The following is a 25248-nucleotide window of genomic DNA, read 5'->3' on the forward strand; positions in this document are numbered from 1 at the left end:
GCTAAAAAGTGGTCACATTAGATCCCCGGTGTTCATTTTTCTTGGCAGAAAAAAAAGGTTGGATATTCTGGACATTAATTCAGAGTGGACAGTTGTTGCAGGCGTTGCATCACTTTAAAGTTGCATGTGTTGCATTCTTGCATGCTGGTGTTTTATGAATCTATGGACAGCTGGTAATTAAATTGGATTATGGAGCTGCAAAACGCATCTGCTAAAACGTAGTTGTAGCTTGTAGGCTAGTCTACACTGAATGCGGGGGATGAGTGTCGTGACCATGCAAACATAAACGGAGAATGCTGCAGCCCAACAGAATCTCCTGCTGCAGAAATGAAATCTCCCCCTCAAAAAGCCTAGTTGGCTTCCAGTCAGTTCTTCTCTCAACTATAATGTACTATAATGTACTAGTTCACGGAGTTCCCTGGCAGCATGCAGTCAGTCAGTGGCAGGTTGCCCTTTAAACACCGCTATGTTTAAACGCAGTCAGCGTGCACGTTCTTTTATGCGCAATCCAGTTCTGATAGGAAGGAAGGAAAACTGCCTCCAGTGGGAGGAGGCGTGTTGGACTGTTGGTGTGAGAGAGAGAGAGAGAGAGAGAGAGAGAGAGAGAGAGAGAGAGAGAGAGAGAGAGATTCACTGACTGTTGGTGAGAGAGAGAGAGAGAGAGAGAGACTCACTGATAGTGATATCTATGGCTGTAAAAGTTTGCCAGAAGAAGTTTTAAAAACCAAGACAAACCCGTTACCCGACTGACTGACTTTTAAGTTTAATCCAACCCCAAAACCAGGACCTCTTCGCTCAGGAAAATGCGTGACAAGTCCATTTTACAGGTGAGGTAGGTTTCCTTCCTTCCACAGCTGTTGCGTTAGTTTTGTTGTTGCATAGATAGAGGCTATACTTAGCGGATACAGGATAGCTATAGCCAGCCATAGTAAGACATTTAATGGTTCTGATATACATTTCGTGTAGCCTATACATGAAATTATGTTAATATGAAGGCTGTGTGTAATTATATGACAGCCAATATATCTAGGGCTAGCACTTACGTTTGGCTACTCGGAATGGACTATATACAGTCTCTCACATCATGTACGTTTAAAGTTAATGATTGAAACCTAAAATATGAAGATGTTCTCTCATGCCTTATTTCTTCCCCCCCCCCCCCTTAATGTCCTTGTTGTGTAGATAATGCTATGATCGCAGTTCTCCACAGTAGTAGTAGCCTAGTTGCTAGTAGCGGTGGTGGATGTCTGACACTGTAGCCGACACCATGGACGCGCGGTGGGATGTGGCTGTGCTGCTGCTCCAGCTGTGGATGTCGGGGGTGTTCTGCCTCATCATGCTGCCCGCGATGTTCGGCTGCTCGCTGGGCGTCACGGGCGTGTACATCCGAATCCTGGTCAAAATATTAAAGGTACAACAGTCAGTCACAGTTACACTGTATACTCGTTTCATACTTTGTGTTTGTTTAGCTTTATAGGGTGGAAATGATGACATTTGCCCAGTCGGTCTCCCCTCAAACCTTTTGTCATGATGATAGGAGGAACCCCCAAAAGTTTGAGAGTTACAGACCTGTATGTATCCATTTCCAACCACCCCAAAGAGTCCATGCAGGCCAGGGAGACAGGCCTGCACTTTTGAGTACCACTGTTAGAGCACAATGAACTGATTGTGAACCTAGGGACCACCACCCTGACTAAGAATCAATCTGGGGACCACTGTTGTGTTGGGTGGAGGATATATGGGCTAAGATTAGTTCATTGTTTTGTAACACATCCCACTGTTTCTCAACCAATAGTCCACGCCACGGACTTGCACCAGACAGTGGCCTTGTGGTTAGAATGTCTGCCCTGAAACTGGGAGGTCGGGGTTCGATCCCCGGCCGGGTCATACCAAAAAGACTGTAAAAATGGGACCCAATGCCTCCCTGCTTGGCACTCAGCATCAAAGGGTCGGATTGGGGGGTCAAATCTACTAATCAAATGATTCCCGAGTGCGGCACGGCTGCAGCTCACCGCTCCTTGGGTCACCGCTCCAAGAGTTGGGTCAAATGCGGGGAACAAATTTCACTGCGGTAACGCGTGTGACAAATCGTACGCCTTTGACTACTCCATAGTATAATTGTATAAAATCCATGATATAATTACGTCTGCAGGTGGTCTGTGGGGGAAATGTTTCAAAAAATACCTTTTGTTAAATATGTTTAAATGCGTTTAAATAAGCTTGAAAACGAGTAATCTGTGTACTACTACGCGCAACAAATGATATCAACTCCTTATCGGTCATTTAAAAAATATGTCAGTGGTCCCGAGCTCCAAAAAGATAAGAGCGAACTCCCTTTTTTATGTGGAATGTCTTCCCCTCCAACTCCCAGTGAATGTGAACATTGATGCGTCATCAGGGCGGCTGTGGCTCAGGAGGTAGAGCAGGTCGTCCAATGATCCCTGGGTCGGCGGTTCGAATCCCGGCTCCTCCTCCTCCTGTCCACATGTCGAAGTGTCCTTGGGCAAGACACTGAACCCTACATTGCCTCCAATGAGCTCGCCACCGTTGGTGTGTGAATGTGGGAAGTGAGGACGCTGGCGTCGACTTTTCGCCGCTTCACCTCCCAATGTATGAATGAATGAACCTTCACCTCCCAATGTATGAATGAATGAACCATTGTAAAGCGCTTTGAGCACTTGGAAAAGCGCTATAAAAATGCAGTTCATTATCATAGGTTACCACCAGGCTGTTTAGTTTCTCAACAACTATAGTGGGAAACAGCCTTCACTTTTCTATGTTTCTAAATACAGTGGTTACTTTCAACCCGTTTCATTTTAATAAGGCCCACTATTTATTCAGCTTTTGAGCCACGGACCACCATTTGAGGCACGTTTAACCTCTCAGACACAAAACTAAGGAATATTTTGTTGTTGTTTGTCTACAGTTCCATGCTTTAGGCAAACGTTGATCAAAATAACAATTCTTCTAGATTCTCTAATGTTGTAGACTTCTTGAAAAATGAAGTAATGCAGATGCTTAACAGTAATGTAACTCAGTAATGTAACTCAAGTTAAAAATATATAAGAATCCATTTGGTTACCAACTCTCCATCAGACAGCTGGGGACCACCTGGAACCATTTCTGGATCTAGAACCAAATGTTCTGTTATTGGAAAAGGAACAGGGGCCTCAGAGTTGCACACCCGTAAAGGGTCCCTGGACCCCACTTTGAGAACCAATAATAATAATAAATAATAATAAAACTTTTATTTGTATAGCACCTTTCATGACATGAAATGCAGCTCAAAGTGCTTTACAGAACAATGGAGAATAAAATAAAAGCAAGGCAACGACATTAAAAAACAAGCAGTAATGAATGCAGTACAGTGAGGACATGAAAAATAAAAGATCAATTAAAGGCAATGTTGTAGAAGTGGGTCTTGAGCTGAGCTTTAAAAATGTCTACAGAGGCTGCCTGACGAAGGTACAATGGCAGAGTAGTCTTGCGTTGCTTGCCAGACTGTTGTTGCCTCTCGCAATTTCCAAATGCTTCCGACCGTCTTACAGTCTGGAGCAACAGACCGTCTTACAGTCTGGAGCAACAGACCGTCTTACAGTCTGGAGCAACAGAACTTCAGACCGTCCTACAGTCTGGAGCAACAGAACTTCAGATTTCAGATTTGTATTGAAGGGACAGCCCCTTGAGAGAGATGCAGCATCTCATTTACAAGAGGGACCCATAAACAACAAACAAATACAGAATACAGAAAAGCATACTGTACACAAATACACAAAACATGCAATACACAGATACAAACAGATATACAAATACATACATATATATTTATTTTGTAAAATGACAACCATCTGTGCTAACTTTTTCTGGTTAGAGCCTAGGACTATGAAAAACTGGGATTTTGTTTTAGGAAAGGTATTTTTGCTTTAGCAGACTTTTTATGCAAAGCGTGGGGAAAAAAGGCAGAATGTTTTGTTTGTGTAAAAGAAAGAAAGAAAAGAAAACAACAAAACAAACCTGTTTCTTGTACACAATGCAATATTGAAGCAATGATACGGTGTGTCCTAATAAGTCCATGTGGGCTGGGCGCCTTTGGTGCATGACACAAAAAATAAAGAATCTATCTATCTATACACAAATAGCTTGCTCACCCTCTTCCACCTACACACCACCAACCACCACATAATACACAGTGTAGATAAGGTCACAGTGCAAATATTTCAGGGTCATAAATGGTTACAGTCGGGTTGGAAGCATAGACAAGTTGAGTCTAGATGTGAATGTAAGGAAGGTCCTGAAGCTACTAAATGATGAGATGGATCTAAGATGTAGAGGGAGGTTGTTCCAATCGAATGGGGCTTTGTAGCAGAAAGACCTCCGCCCAACCACAGTGGAGATGTTGGGGGATTTTAACTTAAACTCTGATCACGAGTAAAATTAATATAAAGAGGAAGTGGAGCCTCCTCGCCCACTTCCGTTTCATCTTTACAGTCACGCACATTCATCCTAATATATAAATAATAAAATCATCTAAGCATAATATATAGCTTGCTGCTTAGCAGAATTGGAAATGGGAAAAAAAGAAGCTCTAAAGATATTATATTTTTGTGAACGGGAAATGTGTGTGTGTGTGTGTGTGTGTGTGTGTGTGCATAATAAAGCTACGTTACGTTAGAATCAAGTGGAGAGGGTTGCTTCAAGAGGCTGGCCCTCAATCTATGTTTAAAGTTACAGAGTGAAGATGAGGAGTTGGCGATAAAGTATGTGTGAATTCCAGAGTAAAGAACCTCTGACTTTTATGGAGAACTGGCTAAGAGTGGTACAGCTGAAGGGAGGATGACTCTATATCTATAATGTATAGCATTTGTACAGTTTTCTGGCTACACGGAGACTATACTGGCCTAGTAGCATGCCATGTACTGTAATTGTGCAAACTGTTAATAAATACTGGCCTAGTAGCATGCCATGTACTGTAACAACAGACTCCTGGCAAGTGAGAGTGATTTCAGCACACTGTCCGTGCTCTTACAACATTGTAAAGGTCAAAGGTTATCTGAACATAAGTTGTTGTCTTTGACAGTGGGCCACGCTCCGGATCCAGAGAGGCACAGCACGGCCCCTCCCCCGCCCCAACGGTGAGCAAATCATCTTTTAAGCCCTTCCTATGCACTGGTGTTTTTTGCGGCACATTTTGATTTGAGTTATTTTAGTCATTTAGGGCTGTATTTTGCGTGTCTTAAGTACCAGGTCTTATTCCCTAACTTGAGTAAACTAAAGACCTGGAGGCGTGATCAATGCCATTTGGCTATTCTGAGTGGCCAAAGAGCATTGACCACGCCTCCAGGTCTTTAGTTTACTCAAGTTATAGGGAATAAGACCTGGTACTTAAGACACGCAAAATACAGCCCTATAGTCTCTCGAATAGCTTTCATTTAGTTTTTCTCACATTTTGGTCACCTGGAATGTTTTAGTGTTTTAGTCTAGTTTTAGTCGACTAAATGTCATAAGATTTTAGTCGACTAAATCTACAGTTGATTTTTTTTTCAACAATGTATTTATTTTCCTTTTTTACACACACAACTGACAGTACAAACATACAAAAAAACAACAATGAACATTACGAGACAATTACTGGTATAAAGAAAGCAAAACAACAATAACCACCAAAACAAAACAACAACAACAGCACTACTCTTCAGCTCCATCCATTAAATGTGACAAATTATTGTTCTTTATGTAACTTATAAAACGTCCCCACAACTCCTGAAACCTTTCTTGTTTGTCCCTAAGAATGTATGCAATCTTTTCCAAAGGTAAACATAAAGACAGTTCCCTGAACCACTGTGTAATACTTGGTTTGTCTGGCCTCTTCCAGGTCAATGCTATCATTCTCTTAGCTTGTAAAAGACATATATCTATAAACATTTGTTCATTACTCTTTATCTTGTGTCCCTCTGGGTATAGACCGAGCAGGAAGAACTTTGGTTCTGGTACAATATTTATTGACAAAACCTTCTGTATTTCCTGCCCGACCTTCCCCCAAAACTCCATCAATTTTGGACAGGACCATAGACAGTGGAACAATGTGCCTCTATCTTCACCGCATCTGGTGCAAACATCTGGAATATTACAATTATACTTATCTACAGTTGATTTAGTCGACTGAAATGTATTTTGGCGGGCCTTGATGCCGTCGTAATGACTGATTTTACACTTGCTGAAATTAGCCGATCTACAAGTTACAAGCAAGTGGAAAAAGGTAGTCGACGAACTTTTTTGTCATAGTTTTAGTGGACGAAAACAACTGTGTCTGTGTGTGTGTGTCTGTGTGTGTGTGTGTGTGTGTGTCTGTGTCTGTGTGTGTGTCTGTGTCTGTGTGTCTTTGTCTGTGTGTGTGCACAAACATTAGATGTCATTGACAATGAATGGACAATTCTTTGAGTGTTTGTGTAAAAAAACGCAAACATTGCGTAACACAAACATTGAAGACAAAACTGAGGATGCAACTTGTGATTGGCCGGTATGAGATGCCATGATGTTTTTCTTAACTAATAAAATGGTGCATTTATATAGCGCCTTTATCCAAGGCGCTTTACATAGATTGTGCATTACATTCACACACACACACACACATTCATACACCGATGGCGGCGGAAACCATGCCTGCACATCAGGAGCAATTAGGGGTTCAGAGTCTTGCTCAAGGACACTTCGACACTAACTCTGGGGGACCCCACAGCAGGGTTCGAACTGGCAACCTTACGGTTACCATCCGGTCACTCTACCCCTGAGCCACCGCCGCCCCCATAACAACACGTTTAGCTGAATATAAGACTTTATATACAGTAGGAGTTAAATTCAATGCTCAATTTAGCACCTCCTCCTCCACCACCTTTTACATAGTAATCTGAAGCCCTAACCCTAACCCTAACCCTGTACTGGCTGATATGTTCGTCTCTGTCGGGTGGGAAACCTCATACGTCCAAAACGGTTACTTTTCACTTCAGGATTCAAGTTTTTTAAAACGGCGAAAGTAGCAGATCCACAAGTTTTCAAGTTTAAACAAAACCCGGCAAAAGTAGCTCAAAATGTTCAAAAAAGCTCAAAATGCATAGTTGCTTCTTTCGCAAACCGCAACCGCTGGAGATGTGAGGTTTCCTCCCCGACAGCAACGATATTAAAGACATTAGATCCTTTAAGGGAAATAAATACGACTATAGATATTTGGTTACAGAAAGAGGCCAGACCACATTCTTGCTTTTCCTGCATGGCAGAACATTGTGTCCCGTCGTACGAAGGAGTTTGAATCAGCTGTTAAAGAACTGACTCCACTCATGTGACTCTGTGTGTGTGTGTGTGTGTGTGTGTGTGTGTGTGTGTGTGTGTGTGTGTGTGTGTGTGTGTGTGTGTGTGTGTGTGTGTGTGTGTGTGTGTGTGTGTGTGTGTGTGTGTGTGTGTGTGCATGTGCGTGCGCAGCCAGATGGACACACACATACACACACACACGCACACGCACACACACAACTGTCTCAGGGTGATGCAACAACAGATTACATAATTTAAGGCAAGCAGCAACTTGTGCTGCTTCTCACCCATAATTCTGCTGTGTGAAATATTCTGCATGCTTCTGTGAGCAGTGGTGCAGCAACGCTGCTAATAGTTATACAAGTAGCATAGATAGGCCTAGTCTTCCAACTACAATGTCCAGTAGTTAGGCCTACTATTTTAACTACAATGTCCAGTAGTTAGGCCTACTATTTTAACTACAATGTCCAGTAGTTAGGCCTACTCTTCCAACTACAATGTCCAGTAGTTAGGCCTACTATTTTAACTACAATGTCCAGTAGTTAGGCCTACTATTTTCAAATAATTAGTTGAGTTATTTGTCTTTGTCGAATATTTGCGTACGTTGGACCTAAACTCTCTAAAGCAGTGGTTTTCAACCAGTGGTCTGGGGACCACCAGTGGTCCTTGAGGGGATTCCAGGTGGTCCCCAGCTATAATCATGAGGTTATATCTTCCCTTCTTCTCTGGAGTCCTGCCTCAAAGCAGACCAGAGCAGACACCTCAGTAGGCTAGGATGAAGGACCGGGAAGTCTGGATCGACTGTATTTTCATTTGTGTACGTTTAGTTTAGTTTTTGTTTCAGTGTATTCTTTTAAATTATTTCCTTTGAATGGGGGGGTGGGGAGGGTTTGTGTGTGTATATATGTGTCTGTGATGTGAATGTTTGTACAGTCGCCGGCTATGTCTTGTCTTTAAACCTGAAAATGTATAAATAAAATTGTAAAAAGAAAAAGGACAGGGAAGTCTGACGTGGCATTGTGAAATCCATGATCTCGACCGTGGTCAATTTCTTTTTTGATTGACTACTACTTACTGCTAATACTACTATACTATTGTGTGTGTGTGTGTGTGTGGTTCCAGTTGGGGTTCTGCTGCAAAGTTAGTTGATATAGCCTCAACATCAGTTTAACCCATTCTGACCTGAGATCAGATTCTAAAAATGTCTTCTACATCCTGACAATTTTCTGAAAAAGCTATGTTTCTATGTCAGTCGTTCTTCGATTTTCCAAAAAAATAGCAGACCTACAAGCTCGTAGAGCGCCACTCGGTGGCGCGCTAGGAGCTTGTAGGTCTGCTATTTTTCAATAGCTATAAAGCATAGCATAATGTGTGCGTGTGTGTGTGTGTGTGTGTGCGTGCGGTACCAGGAATCATCCTCAGGGAGGGCGGCTCCATGGAGCAGGAAGTGGTGGCCATCCGCCGCTCTCGGACCCGGACCATCGAGGGGCGACAGTTCGCCGTCAGCGACGCCTTCTACTTCTACAAGAAGGGCCTGGAGAGCATCGTGGACGACCAGGTGACCCAGCGCTTCTCCTCCGAGGAGCTCGCCTCCTGGAACCTGCTGACGCGCACCAACCAGAACTTCTACTACGTCAGCCTGCGCCTCACCGTCATCTGGGGCCTGGGGGTGTTCGTGCGCTACGGCCTCCTCGCCCCTTTCAGGTCAGTCTGGTCCGGCGTCAGTGTTGATTTTAGTTTTAGTCATAGTCTCTTGAATAGTTTTCATTTTAGTTTTAGTCACATTTTAGTCACCTGGAATGTGTTAGTGATAGTCTAGTTTTAGTCGACTAAATGTCATAAGATTTTAGTCGACTAAATCTACAGTTGATTTAGTCGACTAAAATGGATTTTGGCGGGCCTTGATGTCGTCGTGTTTTTACACTGCAACGCGTTGTGAGCTTGTAGATCGGCTATTTTCAGCATGCAACCAAGTGCAAAATGACTTATACTGGATCTCTTGTCCACTAGTCCCCTTCCTAACATTTTAGTCTAGTTTTTATCTGTTGACAAAATCATCTGTATATTTAGTCTTAGTTTTAGTCATCATAGCTTAGCTTTTCGTCAGTGAAAAAAGGTAGTCGACGAACATTTTTCGTCTTAGTTTTAGTCGACAAAAACAACACTGTCTGGCGTCTTGTCGAGCAAAACGGGGATAATTGTTTTGTCATATAACTTGTCTTCCAAATGCTACGTAGCAGGGGTTCTGAAATAGTGGGGTCCAGGCCCCCCCCCCCCCCCCCCTAAATGGATCCTTGTATTGAGGAGGTTCCAGTTGGGGTTCTGCTGCAAAATCTGTTGATACATATAGTTGATATATCAGTTTATAGACTATGGGCTCCATTTTAGTCAGCGCTTCTTTGCCTCTTTTTACTTTTCTTTTTAGTTAAAATGGCATAGCTTGTAGACTGGCCATTTTAACTATTCAAAAATGTTTTTCAAAATGGTGAAAAATAGGGAAAATGGAGCCCTTTATATCCCTATATTACTGTTCGTCAGTTCTGTTGAATCCGTTTGTATGTTGCATTTGAAAATGTGTATATATATTTTTTTAATTTCCATTTTTCCTATCAACAACAAGCTAGCTGGGGTTTCGCCCTAATTTCATTAACGGTAAGATTTATTTACGTGACTGTGAGAACAGAGGAAGGAAGGAAGGGAGGGGGAGGCGGACGGACTCCGGCACACGTTCAGGCCTTTGTTGCAAACTGTGTTTTCTGTGAGCCAACAGTCTGTGTCTCTCCAGAGACTAGTAGTCAGTCTGACAATGAAACCCTTCACCCCCTCACACCCCCTCACCCCAGGGACATGCTGGATTGGACAATGACCATTAACCCATTTTGGACTGAGGTCGATAAAAAAGGCTTCTAAATCCTAACGTTTTTCTGAAAAAAACATGTTTCTATGTCAGTGGTGCTCAACCTTTTTCATGTCAAGGACCCCCAGAATTATCTCTATTGGGCCACGGACCCCCATCTCATAATATGTAGTTCCAGGGAACCCCCCCCCCCCCCCCCCAGAAGCAAATATTTTAGTTAAAAATGTTCGCTCTGAAATATATATTCAAAGATTTGCGGCCCCTTTTTCACGACTTTTCAAAAATAGCAGACCTACAAGCTCGTAGCGCGCCACTCGGTGGCGCGCTATGAGCTTGTAGATCTGCTATTTTTCAATAGCTAAAGTATAACAGAATGCTTAAAACACCAACAGGGTTCCCGTTCAGAATGGGTTAATGGCTACTGGCCAGCAGCGTGTTTCGCAAGAGGAATAGTACAACAGTAATTACAGTATGTACAACCAAAAGATGTTTATCAACCCCTTGGCATGTGTTCTAGGATCACCCTGGCAATCATTGGCTTGGTTTGGCTGGTGGTTGGGACGGCGCTGGTTGGATTCCTGCCCAATAGCAGGTAGGTGGATTGTCTGTAACTAATTGAAACTGATCTATCTACAATTCCAAATGGAGGGGGGCTTTTGATACGTTTTCCTTTAAACCGGTGGTTTTCAACCCTTTTCATAACGAGGTCCATTATTTATTCAGCATTTGAGCCACTGACTACCATTTGATGACAGTGGGGAGTGTTGGCTGATGAATGAATATCAACATCCTGATACAACCTGATACTGGGGGGTCAAACAGACTCTTTCCAACCTGACTGGCTCCAAAACTGTGGAATGCACTTCCCATTGCAGTCAGAACTGCAGCATCACTCCCAATCTTCTGCCGTAGCCTGAAAACCCACCTTTTCAGACTCCATCATGGCCCATAGCACTTACCCTAACCCCTTAGATAGCATTTCTGTTGGCTTAGATAGCATTTGACACAGACTTATAGCATGTTATGTAGACAGCACTATAATTGTATTGTATATAGTCATAGCACGCCATAGTACATATGTATAGCATAGTAGTAAATATGTATAGTTTATATGTATAGTGTATGTATAGTTTCATTATATAGATATTCCACTGTTACTTTCTTAGCTTACGCATGTTTCATGATATTGATAAATGCTTTTATGTGATGTATTCCCATGCTTTTGTTCTTGCTTACATGTAAATCGCTCTGGATTAAGAGCGTCTGCTAAATGCTTAAATTGTAATTGTAAATTGATACTGGGGGGTCAAACAGACTCTTTCCAAGGTGAGATTTGGGGCTGGGAGGAGGAGCAGGACTAACCCTGGGGAGAGTTACATTACATTAACAATAATGTAACTCTTTAATGAGAACATAAAATGCTTATTTGGTTTAATTTTACACTCAAGATCTGACAAGGGTCCGTTTGGTCACCACCTCTCCATCATTTAGCTTGGGGACCACCTGGAACCACCTCAGGGACCACTGGTTGAACACCTCAGCTTTAAACTAAGTTTGATATTATAATTATTTTCTGATAATGGTCCATATTATTATTATTACTTCTATGTATACATGTATGTAATCTGGAACCTACCTTTTCATTACGTCACCATCAAAAGCCAGTTATGTCCTGTTATTGATGCATATCTTCATTACGTCACACTCAATCAATAATCAATACCACTCACTGTTTTACAGACGGGCTGAGATTTTAAAGTTCGTAGCGGTCCACAGTACTTGCGCGCTCTGCTTGTGTTGCAAAGCGCAAGTAGGCACTCTACTACTTGCGCCACTGGTTGAAAACCTCTGCTTTAACCCATTCTGACCTGAGATCAGATTCTAAAATTGTCTTCTAAATCCTGACAGTTTTCTGAAAAAGCTATGTTTCTGTGTCAGTGGTTCTTCGATTTTTCAAAAATAGCAGACCTACAAGCTCGTATGAGCTTGTAGATCTGCTATTTTGCAAGCAAAGGCAAGAGCAAGAGCTGGTTGAGTGAGCTGGTCCATATTATAATTATGTTCTGTGTGTTCTGTTCGTAGTGCAAAGAGCTGGTTGAGTGAGCTGGTCCATATTATAATAATGTTCTGTTCTGTGTGTTCGTAGTGCAAAGAGCTGGTTGAGTGAGCTGGTCCATATTATAATAATGTTCTGTGTGTTCTGTTCGTAGTGCAAAGAGCTGGTTGAGTGAGCTGGTCCATATTATAATAATGTTCTGTGTGTTCTGTTCGTAGTGCAAAGAGCTGGTTGAGTGAGCTGGTCCATATTATAATAATGTTCTGTGTGTTCTGTTCGTAGTGCAAAGAGCTGGCTGAGTGAGCTGGTCCATGTTATAATAATGTTCTGTGTGTTCTGTTCGTAGTGCAAAGAGCTGGTTGAGTGAGCTGGTCCATATTATAATAATGTTCTGTGTGTTCTGTTCGTAGTGCAAAGAGCTGGCTGAGTGAGCTGGTCCATATTATAATAATGTTCTGTGTGTTCTGTTCGTAGTGCAAAGAGCTGGTTGAGTGAGCTGGTCCATATTATAATAATGCTTTTCTCTGTCTGTTCGTAGTGCAAAGAGCTGGTTGAGTGAACTGGCCCATATTATAATAATGCTTTTCTCTGTCTGTTCGTAGTGCAAAGAGCTGGTTGAGTGAACTGGTCCATATTATAATAATGCTTTTCTCTGTCTGTTCGTAGTGCAAAGAGCTGGCTGAGTGAGCTGGTCCATATTATAATAATGCTTTTCTCTGTCTGTTCGTAGTGCAAAGAGCTGGTTGAGTGAACTGGTCCATATTATAATAATGCTTTTCTCTGTCTGTTCGTAGTGCAAAGAGCTGGCTGAGTGAACTGGTCCATATTATAATAATGCTTTTCTCTGTCTGTTCGTAGTGCAAAGAGCTGGTTGAGTGAACTGGTCCATATTATAATAATGCTTTTCTCTGTCTGTTCGTAGTGCAAAGAGCTGGCTGAGTGAGCTGGTCCATGTGACGTGCTGGAGGATCTGTGCCAGAGGTCTATCTGCCACCGTCCGTTACCACAACAAGTCAGTAGGGGGCAGTATGGGGCGGGCATGGGGGCAGGATGGGACCGTTAGAACTGCTGTCATGCTTATGGCTTGCTTCATAATTGTAAAAACAGTTGAGGAGGGAGACCTCCTCAACTGTGTAATTGTCAAGTGTATCAATTAAGCCAGTGGTTCTCAACTTCTCCTGGATCACTTGGGAAATCTCCAAAGTGTACTTTGTGGCCCACCCATTTGACCAATTAAACCAATTAAACGCGTCACAGCGTGACGTGTTGTGAACTTGTAGATCTGCGAAAAACAGTCATTACGACGGCATCAAGGCCCGCCCAACATTTTTGTCTACTAAATCAACTGTAGATTTAGTCGACTAAAACTTATGACATTTAGTCGACTAAAACTAGACTAACACGAAGACATTCCAGGTGACTAAAATATTGCAGCACGCTAGATTTGCCTGAAAATGAAGTTGTAGTGAGTGATAAAGATTTGCTAAACCATGCACATGTGTCTTCTTACTGTTGTAGGGAGAACCGTCCGAAGAAAGGAGGGATATGTGTAGCGAACCACACCTCGCCTATTGACGTGGTCATCCTGTCTAGCGATCGATGTTATGCAATGGTGGGTATGATGGAAAACACATCACTGAGATCTGAGAGGTAGTGTGAGGGATATGTCTTGGTTAACCCATTCTGACCTGAGATCAGATTCATACGAGGTTTCCGCCGGACACACACTGGTCTGATGAACCCATTCTGACCTGAGATCAGATTCATACGAGGTTTCCGCCGGACACACACTGGTCTGATGAACCCATTCTGACCTGAGATCAGATTCTAAAAATGTCAGTCGCTCTTCGATTTTTCAAAAATAGCAGACCTACAAGCTCGTATCGCGCCACTCGGTGGCGCGATATGAGCTTGTAGATCTGCTATTTTTCAATAGCTAAAGCATAACATGATGCTGACACCAAAATGGGTGCCCGGTCAGAATGGGTTAACCCATTTAGACCTGAGGCTGATCCTAAAAATAATAATTAAATAACCGTTTTCTGAAAAACGTATGTTTTATGTCAGTGGTGCTGAACCTTTTTCATGTCAAGGACCCCCAGAATTATCTGTATTTGGCCGCGGACCCTCATCTGAAAATATGTAGTTTTGTAGAAACAAAGAATTAGAAAGTAGAAAAAAAAACACTTTTTTTGTTGTTTTTCTTCTTTGTAATTTTTTTGTTTGGTCCAAAATATTGTGTGTGTTGTCATGATTTGTCACGACAAGAGTTGGCTTCGTACGACGCTTAAAAGGTCTTTAAATAAATAATTTAATTTAAATGCCTATATGGTCAAAACGCATTGGGATTCATTTCCTGGGCCACTCGTTGTTCTGAAAGGGGGGGGGGGACTGCGACGCTCTATAGGGACACAGGCATCAGTAAGCAGGAACTGGGGGTGGTAATGAAGGACCGGGAAGTCTGGCGTGGCGTTGTGAAATCCATGATCTCGAAAAATGATGATGATGAGTGTTGTTCAGAACCCTAAATGTTCTCCCCAGGTGGGCCAGGTCCACGGGGGTCTGATGGGGGTCCTCCAGAGGTCCATGGTCAAGTCCTGTCCCCACGTGTGGTTCGAGAGGTCCGAGATGAAGGACCGCCTGGCCGTGCTCAACCGGTGAGACTACAGTAGACTACAGTAGACTACAGTAGACTACAGTAGACTACAGTAGACTACAGTAGCACACAGCAAGACAGCAGCACACATTTACTGAAGTTTATTACACGGCTTGGTTGAATGCTTGATTCTCATTGGGTCATTCGCCCAATTCAGCGAGGTGTTGTTATTCCTTGATAATGACCGCTCCGCTCTATAACGGACCCCATGGCTTTGATCAAAGCCTGCCTCAGAGCACCCGGCTCGTATCAATCTGCACTTTTATTTTCCCTTAGTTGCTGCTCTGTGGCTTTGTAGGGCAGTATAAATATCAGCGACAAAGCGCTGATATTTGCAAGGCCAGAGACAAGAGGGAGATGATTGATGTGTCTGTGTGTGTGTCTGTTTGTCTGTTTGTGCCTGTGTCTGTATGTGTCTGTGTCTGTATGTCTATGTGCCTGTGTCTGTATGTGTCTGTTTGTGCCTGTGTCTGTGTCTGTATGTGTCTGTTTGTGCCTGTGTCTGTGTCTGTATGTGTCTTGTGTGTTATTAAAATGTTTCCGTCTCATTCACAGACTGACAAATCATGTTGCGGCGAAGAACAAACTGCCCATCCTGATCTTCCCTGAAGGTAATCTGAAATTAACTCCCCTCTTCTCTTCCACCTAATATTGTCCAGAGTCAATCTAAGCTACAAAGCAGTGATTCACCGAATATTCGGCCGCAATAAATGGCTAAAGAATGCATTTTCAGCCTATTCGGTTTCGTCCCAGAATAGGCCGAGAATATATCACAGAATAGTGTATGCAATTAATGCATTTAAATAGAGCTGAATAAATGTTTTATGGACCTATAATAGTGATAACCTTGTGAGCTTGTAGATCGGCTATTTTCAGCATGCAACCAAGTGTAAAATGACTTATACTGGATCTCTTGTGCACTATAGTCCCTTCCTAACATTCTAGTCTAGTTTTTATTTGTTGACGAAATTATCAATATATTTAGTCTTAGTTTTAGTCATCATAGCTTAGTTTTCATTTAGTTTTCGTCAGTGAAAAAAGGTAGTCGACGAACATTTTTCGTCATAGTTTTAGTCGACGAAATCTGCATTTGATGGATGTTGCTTAAAATAAGAGTGTTTGATGATGCCTACATATAATCTCTCTCTCTCACACACACACACACACACACACACACACAGGAACGTGCATCAACAACACATCTGTCATGATGTTTAAGAAGGGGTGTTTTGAAATCGAAGGAACAATATATCCAGTTGCTATCAAGGTATGATCGTCTTAATTACTTTATGATACGTTTATTGTCATTGTGATAAATGTTGTTCTGGTTTCAATATGAATTCTCATGAATAAATTGGATATAGGTGTTACTATGTTCTAACCCATTCAGACCTGAGGACGATTCTACAAATGTCTTCTAAATCCTGACAGTTTTCAGAAAAAAACCCCCAGAAGCAAAGATTTTAGTTAAAAACGTTCTCAAAGAATATATATTCAAAGATTTGCCCACATTTTCAAGATTTTTCAAAAATAGCAGACCTACAAGCTGCCGCGCTATGAGCTTGTAGATCTGCTATTTTTCAATAGCTAGCTAGAGTGTAACATAATGCTTAAAACACCAAAAGGTGTTCCCGCCCAAAATGGGTTAAAGCTGCAAAAACACAAAAAACATGCAGTAATCCTGGTCTCTAAACTGCCTCCCCCTGGCCAGCCGGGGCGCCTGATGGAGGGGAAAGGAACTGGTCTCTAAACTGCATCCCCCTGGCCAGCTGGGGCGCCTGATGGAGGGGAAAGGAACTGGTTGGAATAACGTGTTCCTTCCACGCGCTACGTCCAACCAGGGAAACTCCCCCCCTCCTGTCAGGTGAAAAGAATCAGCTTGGACTCCTCATGCATAGAAGGAAGTATGAGGTCATATTTTTATGATGAGCAGTAAGGGAAGGCAAGATATTTGAATGTCATGCAATACCTCTTGTCAACCAGTAGGTGGTGCTCCCTGCCCACAATATGTAGATGCCAGAGTAGGCAGACCATCTCCAACCACACATGATGTTAGTAGTTTTAATGTAACTGTCCAAAAGTATGTGACAAGGAGATGTTATCTCATCTCTGTGACAAGGAGATGTTATCTCGTCCCTTAACCCATTCTGACCGGGCACCCATTTTGGTGTCAGCATCATGTTATGCTTTAGCTATTGAAAAATAGCAGATCTACAAGCTCATATCGCGCCACCGAGTGGCGCGATACGAGCTTGTAGATCTGCTATTTTTGAAAAAAATCGAAGAACGACTGACATTTTTAGAATCTGATCTCAGGTCAGAATGGGTTAACCATGTCCTAACTATCTCTAACAAGTAGCTTTTCTTTGACTAATAACACAAATGTGTTTTCTCTCTCTCCCCCTCCAGTATGATGCCCGTTTTGGAGATGCCTTCTGGAACAGTGCCAAGTACAACATGGTCAGCTATCTGCTCAGGATGATGACCAGCTGGGCTATCGTGGTCAACGTGTGGTACCTCCCACCAATGAGGAGACAGGTTAGTGGTCAGTGTGGTACCTCCCTCCAATGAGGAGACAGGTACGTCGGTCCACTAACCCCAGTACAGGCACACTGTCACACCACTAACCCCAGTACAGGCACACTGTCACACCACTAACCCCAGTACAGGCACACTGTCGCGCGCAGACGCGTCAGAAGAACCTGAAGCGCTTCTTCTTCTTCGTGGGGTTTTTAGACCGCTGGTGGATGGAAAAGAAGCTCCACCTCCGCGGCCGACTGACGCGGAGGTGGAGCTTCTTCTCCATCCACCAGCTGTCTAAAAACCCCACGAAGAAGAAGAAGCGCTTCAGGTTCTTCTGACACGTCTGCGCGCGACAGTGTGCCTGTACTGGGGTTAGTGGTGTGACAGTGTGCCTGTACTGGGGTTAGTGGTGTGACAGTGTGCCTGTACTGGGGTTAGTGGTGCCGTCCTCAGTCCGACAGTGTGCCTGTACTGGGGTTAGTGGTGCTGTCCTCAGTCCGACAGTGTGCCTGTACTGGGGTTAGTGGTGCCGTCCTCAGTCCGACAGTGTGCCTGTACTGGGGTTAGTGGTGCCGTCCTCAGTCCGACAGTGTGCCTGTACTGGGGTTAGTGGTGCCGTCCTCAGTCCGACAGTGTGCCTGTACTGGGGTTAGTGGTGCCGTCCTCAGTCCGACAGTGTGCCTGTACTGGGGTTAGTGGTGTGACAGTGTGCCTGTACTGGGGTTAGTGGTGTGACAGTGTGCCTGTACTGGGGTTAGTGGTGTGACAGTGTGCCTGTACTGGGGTTAGTGGTGCCGTCCTCAGTCCGACAGTGTGCCTGTACTGGGGTTAGTGGTGCCGTCCTCGGGCAGGACTACTAAGAGCAGCAGAAAAAAGTCTTAAAGGAACCGTGACTTAATATTTTTTAGGTTTTCTGAGCTCGATTGCACCCAAAAAACCTGAACTTTTAACATTCAGTAGATTTGCTGTTGAGGCCTGTTTGCATTGCAGCTCAAAATGCTTCAGAACACACAGAGAATACCCCAACCGACAGAAAACCCCATGGAATGTTCAATGTTCAGGTTGTGTGGGTGTAATTGATGTCATAAAAGGAAGAAGAAAAACAATTAATGTCATGAAACCTCTAAACATATTGCCTTTGAGTAATTATGTCTTACAATTTACAATTTAGGCATTTAGCAGACACTCTTAATCCAGAGCGATTTACAATAATCAAGAACAAAAGCATGGGAATACATCACAAAAGCATTTATCATAAAACATGCGTAAGCTAAGAAAGTAACAGTGGAATATCTATATTATGAGACTATACATATAAACTATATATATATATACTACTATGCTATACATATGTACTATGGCGTGCTATGACTACATACAATGCAATTATAGTGCCGTCTACATAACATGCTATAAGTCTGTATCAGATGCTATCTAAGTCTACAGAAATGCTATCTAAGGGGGTAGGGTAAGTGCTATGGGCCATGATGGAGTCTGAAAAGGTGGGTTTTCAGACTACGGCGGAAGACTGGGAGTGATGCTGCAGTCTTATTGTTGTGTCCATAGGATGGGGAGGATGCAGTAATTATGTCTTATTGTTGTGTCCATAGGATGGGGAGGATGCAGTAATTATGTCTTATTGTTGTGTCCATAGGATGGGGAGGATGCAGTAATTATGTCTTATTGTTGTGTCCATAGGATGGGGAGGATGCAGTAATTATGTCTTATTGTTGTGTCCATAGGATGGGGAGGATGCAGTAATTATGTCTTATTGTTGTGTCCATAGGATGGGGAGGATGCAGTAATTATGTCTTATTGTTGTGTCCATAGGATGGGGAGGATGCAGTAATTATGTCTTATTGTTGTGTCCATAGGATGGGGAGGATGCAGTAATTATGTCTTATTGTTGTGTCCATAGGATGGGGAGGATGCAGTAATTATGTCTTATTGTTGTGTTCATAGGATGGGGAGGATGCAGTAATTATGTCTTATTGTTGTGTCCATAGGATGGAGAGGATGCAGTAATTATGTCTTATTGTTGTGTCCATAGGATGGGGAGGATGCAGTAATTATGTCTTATTGTTGTGTCCATAGGATGGGGAGGATGCAGTAATTATGTCTTATTGTTGTGTCCATAGGATGGGGAGGATGCAGTAATTATGTCTTATTGTTCATAGGATGGGGAGGATGCAGTAATTATGTCTTATTGTTGTGTCCATAGGATGGGGAGGATGCAGTAATTATGTCTTATTGTTGTGTCCATAGGATGGGGAGGATGCAGTAATTATGTCTTATTGTTGTGTTCATAGGATGGGGAGGATGCAGTAATTATGTCTTATTGTTGTGTCCATAGGATGGGGAGGATGCAGTAATTATGTCTTATTGTTGTGTCCATAGGATGGGGAGGATGCAGTAATTATGTCTTATTGTTCATAGGATGGGGAGGATGCAGTAATTATGTCTTATTGTTGTGTCCATAGGATGGGGAGGATGCAGTAATTATGTCTTATTGTTGTATCCATAGGATGGGGAGGATGCAGTAATTATGTCTTATTGTTGTGTCCATAGGATGGGGAGGATGCAGTAATTATGTCTTATTGTTGTGTCCATAGGATGGGGAGGATGCAGTAATTATGTCTTATTGTTGTGTCCATAGGATGGGGAGGATGCAGTAATTATGTCTTATTGTTGTGTCCATAGGATGGGGAGGATGCAGTAATTATGTCTTATTGTTGTGTCCATAGGATGGGGAGGATGCAGTAATTATGTCTTATTGTTGTGTCCATAGGATGGGGAGGATGCAGTAATTATGTCTTATTGTTGTATCCATAGGATGGGGAGGATGCAGTAATTATGTCTTATTGTTGTGTCCATAGGATGGGGAGGATGCAGTAATTATGTCTTATTGTTGTGTCCATAGGATGGGGAGGATGCAGTAATTATGTCTTATTGTTGTGTCCATAGGATGGGGAGGATGCAGTAATTATGTCTTATTGTTGTGTCCATAGGATGGAGAGGATGCAGTAATTATGTCTTATTGTTGTGTTCATAGGATGGAGAGGATGCAGTAATTATGTCTTATTGTTGTGTCCATAGGATGGAGAGGATGCAGTAATTATGTCTTATTGTTGTGTCCATAGGATGGAGAGGATGCAGTAATTATGTCTTATTGTTGTGTCCATAGGATGGAGAGGATGCAGTAATTATGTCTTATTGTTGTGTCCATAGGATGGAGAGGATGCAGTAATTATGTCTTATTGTTGTGTCCATAGGATGGGGAGGATGCAGTAATTATGTCTTATTGTTGTGTCCATAGGATGGAGAGGATGCAGTAATTATGTCTTATTGTTGTGTCCATAGGATGGAGAGGATGCAGTAATTATGTCTTATTGTTGTGTCCATAGGATGGAGAGGATGCAGTAATTATGTCTTATTGTTGTGTCCATAGGATGGAGAGGATGCAGTAATTATGTCTTATTGTTGTGTTCATAGGATGGGGAGGATGCAGTAATTATGTCTTATTGTTGTGTCCATAGGATGGAGAGGATGCAGTAATTATGTCTTATTGTTGTGTCCATAGGATGGGGAGGATGCAGTAATTATGTCTTATTGTTGTGTCCATAGGATGGGGAGGATGCAGTAATTATGTCTTATTGTTGTGTCCATAGGATGGGGAGGATGCAGTAATTATGTCTTATTGTTGTGTCCATAGGATGGAGAGGATGCAGTAATTATGTCTTATTGTTGTGTCCATAGGATGGGGAGGATGCAGTAATTATGTCTTATTGTTGTGTCCATAGGATGGGGAGGATGCAGTAATTATGTCTTATTGTTGTGTCCATAGGATGGGGAGGATGCAGTAATTATGTCTTATTGTTGTGTCCATAGGATGGGGAGGATGCAGTAATTATGTCTTATTGTTGTGTCCATAGGATGGGGAGGATGCAGTAATTATGTCTTATTGTTGTGTCCATAGGATGGAGAGGATGCAGTAATTATGTCTTATTGTTGTGTCCATAGGATGGGGAGGATGCAGTAATTATGTCTTATTGTTGTGTCCATAGGATGGGGAGGATGCAGTAATTATGTCTTATTGTTGTGTCCATAGGATGGGGAGGATGCAGTAATTATGTCTTATTGTTGTGTCCATAGGATGGGGAGGATGCAGTAATTATGTCTTATTGTTGTGTCCATAGGATGGGGAGGATGCAGTAATTATGTCTTATTGTGTCCATAGGATGGGGAGGATGCAGTAATTATGTCTTATTGTTGTGTCCATAGGATGGGGAGGATGCAGTAATTATGTCTTATTGTGTCCATAGGATGGGGAGGATGCAGTAATTATGTCTTATTGTTGTGTCCATAGGATGGGGAGGATGCAGTAATTATGTCTTATTGTTGTGTCCATAGGATGGGGAGGATGCAGTAATTATGTCTTATTGTTGTGTCCATAGGATGGGGAGGATGCAGTAATTATGTCTTATTGTTGTGTCCATAGGATGGGGAGGATGCAGTAATTATGTCTTATTGTTGTGTCCATAGGATGGGGAGGATGCAGTAATTATGTCTTATTGTTGTGTCCATAGGATGGGGAGGATGCAGTAATTATGTCTTATTGTTGTGTCCATAGGATGGGGAGGATGCAGTAATTATGTCTTATTGTTGTGTCCATAGGATGGAGAGGATGCAGTAATTATGTCTTATTGTTGTGTCCATAGGATGGAGAGGATGCAGTAATTATGTCTTATTGTTGTGTCCATAGGATGGGGAGGATGCAGTAATTATGTCTTATTGTTGTGTCCATAGGATGGAGAGGATGCAGTAATTATGTCTTATTGTTGTGTCCATAGGATGGGGAGGATGCAGTAATTATGTCTTATTGTTGTGTCCATAGGATGGGGAGGATGCAGTAATTATGTCTTATTGTTGTGTTCATAGGATGGGGAGGATGCAGTAATTATTCCTTATTGTTGTGTCCATAGGATGGGGAGGATGCAGTAATTATGTCTTATTGTTGTGTCCATAGGATGGGGAGGATGCAGTAATTATGTCTTATTGTTGTGTCCATAGGATGGGGAGGATGCAGTAATTATGTCTTATTGTTGTGTCCATAGGATGGGGAGGATGCAGTAATTATGTCTTATTGTGTCCATAGGATGGGGAGGATGCAGTAATTATGTCTTATTGTTGTGTCCATAGGATGGGGAGGATGCAGTAATTATGTCTTATTGTGTCCATAGGATGGGGAGGATGCAGTAATTATGTCTTATTGTTGTGTCCATAGGATGGGGAGGATGCAGTAATTATGTCTTATTGTTGTGTCCATAGGATGGGGAGGATGCAGTAATTATGTCTTATTGTTGTGTCCATAGGATGGAGAGGATGCAGTAATTATGTCTTATTGTTGTGTCCATAGGATGGGGAGGATGCAGTAATTATGTCTTATTGTTGTGTCCATAGGATGGGGAGGATGCAGTAATTATGTCTTATTGTTGTGTCCATAGGATGGGGAGGATGCAGTAATTATGTCTTATTGTTGTGTCCATAGGATGGGGAGGATGCAGTAATTATGTCTTATTGTTGTGTCCATAGGATGGAGAGGATGCAGTAATTATGTCTTATTGTTGTGTCCATAGGATGGAGAGGATGCAGTAATTATGTCTTATTGTTGTGTCCATAGGATGGGGAGGATGCAGTAATTATGTCTTATTGTTGTGTCCATAGGATGGGGAGGATGCAGTAATTATGTCTTATTGTTGTGTTCATAGGATGGGGAGGATGCAGTAATTATGTCTTATTGTTGTGTCCATAGGATGGAGAGGATGCAGTGATTATGTCTTATTGTTGTGTCCATAGGATGGAGAGGATGCAGTAATTATGTCTTATTGTTGTGTCCATAGGATGGGGAGGATGCAGTGATTATGTCTTATTGTTGTGTCCATAGGATGGAGAGGATGCAGTAATTATGTCTTATTGTTGTGTCCATAGGATGGGGAGGATGCAGTAATTATGTCTTATTGTTGTGTTCATAGGATGGGGAGGATGCAGTAATTATGTCTTATTGTTGTGTCCATAGGATGGGGAGGATGCAGTAATTATGTCTTATTGTTGTGTCCATAGGATGGGGAGGATGCAGTAATTATGTCTTATTGTGTCCATAGGATGGGGAGGATGCAGTAATTATGTCTTATTGTTGTGTCCATAGGATGGGGAGGATGCAGTAATTATGTCTTATTGTTGTGTCCATAGGATGGGGAGGATGCAGTAATTATGTCTTATTGTTGTGTCCATAGGATGGGGAGGATGCAGTAATTATGTCTTATTGTGTCCATAGGATGGGGAGGATGCAGTAATTATGTCTTATTGTTGTGTCCATAGGATGGGGAGGATGCAGTAATTATGTCTTATTGTTGTGTCCATAGGATGGGGAGGATGCAGTAATTATGTCTTATTGTTGTGTCCATAGGATGGGGAGGATGCAGTCCATTTTGCCAACAGAGTGAAGTCTGTCATCGCTCGACGGGGAGGACTGCTGGACCTGGCTTGGTAATGAACCATTAACCCATTCTGACCTGAGATCAGATTCATACGAGGTTTCCGCCGGACACACACTGGTCTGATGAACCCATTCTGACCTGAGATCAGATTCTAAAAATGTCAGTAGTTCTTCGATTTTTCAAAAAATAGCAGACCTACAAGCTCGTATCGCGCCACTCGGTGGCGCGATATGAGCTTGTAGATCTGCTATTTTTCAATAGCTAAAGCATAACATGATGCTGACACCAAAATGGGTGCCCGGTCAGAATGGGTTAAATAGTAAAACATAATATTTGATATAATCTATCACTGGTATATTTTTAACAATACCCACTCCAATAACCAGACAACGTACCTAAACACTATTAAATACTATGTTTATGTGCGAGTGTATGCCCCGACACTCAAAATGATGCAGGAACCTGAAATGTATGTATTTTTTGAGGGGCGCTACTAGCCCCTCCTATATATTCAGCTATTAGTGTAGGATATCCGTCCTACACAAACATTACATTCCCATTGAGCAAATAGGCATAGTGTCTATTTTACTTCATGATGATGTATGATGATAAGAGCGCTCCTTATATTAGTATGGAGTGGTATATAGTATGTAAGTATAAAACAGGCATTACAACGCCAGCACAGCGTGCCAAAATAAAATATAATCGACTAAAATCAACATTTCAGATAACTAAAATATGACACAAACTAAATGGAATTGTACACAAAAGACTAGGACTAAAACGACATCAAAATGTCCTGTCAAAATTAACTTCTTCGCCACTTTGTTTTTACGGAAACGACAAACATTTCTGCTTGAAGCAGAAAAACGAACTTCACTCGGCACTGTTTGACACACCTGTGACGCTGTGCCGTTTGACGATGAGGTTGATTCTCCTTCTGGTTCACGTGGATCATAAGGTTCTCAGTCGCCACGACTGATCTCACTCGTTTTGGATTCCATAGAAGCCACAGCGAGCGTGTCTTCTGTGAAAGCACGCAGCGCAACGGGAAAATAGCAGATCTACGAGCTCACAGCATGTTGCAGCGCGACGTGTTGTGAGCTTGTAGATCTGCTAGAAGTTTAGAAGCATCTTCCAGAAACGGGAATGGTCTCAGAAATGTCATGATTTCTTCAGCTGCTCGGTCTAAACTCTAAAGCCCAAACCACACCAAAGGGCTGCGTTGCGAGGAGTTGCATGGCGACCCGTTGGTGTGGTTCGGGACCATAGAATTTATCCAGTTGAATCACGTGGGTCGACATCGTCCAACAGGACACACGTATCACAGCGCTGGAACGAACGCTAAAACCGTCTG

General features: G+C 42.5%; 1 protein-coding gene across 3 annotated transcripts; it reads left to right on the forward strand.

The window, feature by feature from the left end:
* Nucleotides 1–656: 656 nt before the first annotated feature.
* LOC310878637 (glycerol-3-phosphate acyltransferase 3-like) lies at nt 657–23944 on the forward strand (the record flags this gene model as incomplete). Of its 3 annotated transcripts, none has more annotated exons than XM_083792991.1 (12): nt 657–832; nt 1183–1411; nt 5078–5132; nt 8712–9006; nt 10677–10751; nt 13138–13227; nt 13734–13827; nt 14757–14872; nt 15427–15482; nt 16053–16138; nt 17281–17409; nt 23861–23944. In XM_083792991.1, the coding sequence occupies exons 2-12, from the start codon at nt 1244–1246 to the stop codon at nt 23942–23944; spliced, it is 1248 nt and encodes a 415-aa protein (XP_083649117.1). In that variant the 5' UTR covers nt 657–832; nt 1183–1243. The 3 variants fall into 3 exon arrangements, with proteins under 3 accessions (XP_083649117.1, XP_083649116.1, XP_083649118.1); XM_083792990.1 differs by having other exon boundaries at nt 657–827; XM_083792992.1 differs by having other exon boundaries at nt 657–827; nt 1214–1411.
* Between the last annotated feature and the right edge of the window lie 1304 nt (nt 23945–25248).

This window comes from Protomyctophum parallelum (assembly GCF_964188405.1).
Source record: "Protomyctophum parallelum genome assembly, chromosome: 21".
NCBI lineage: Eukaryota > Metazoa > Chordata > Actinopteri > Myctophiformes > Myctophidae > Protomyctophum > Protomyctophum parallelum.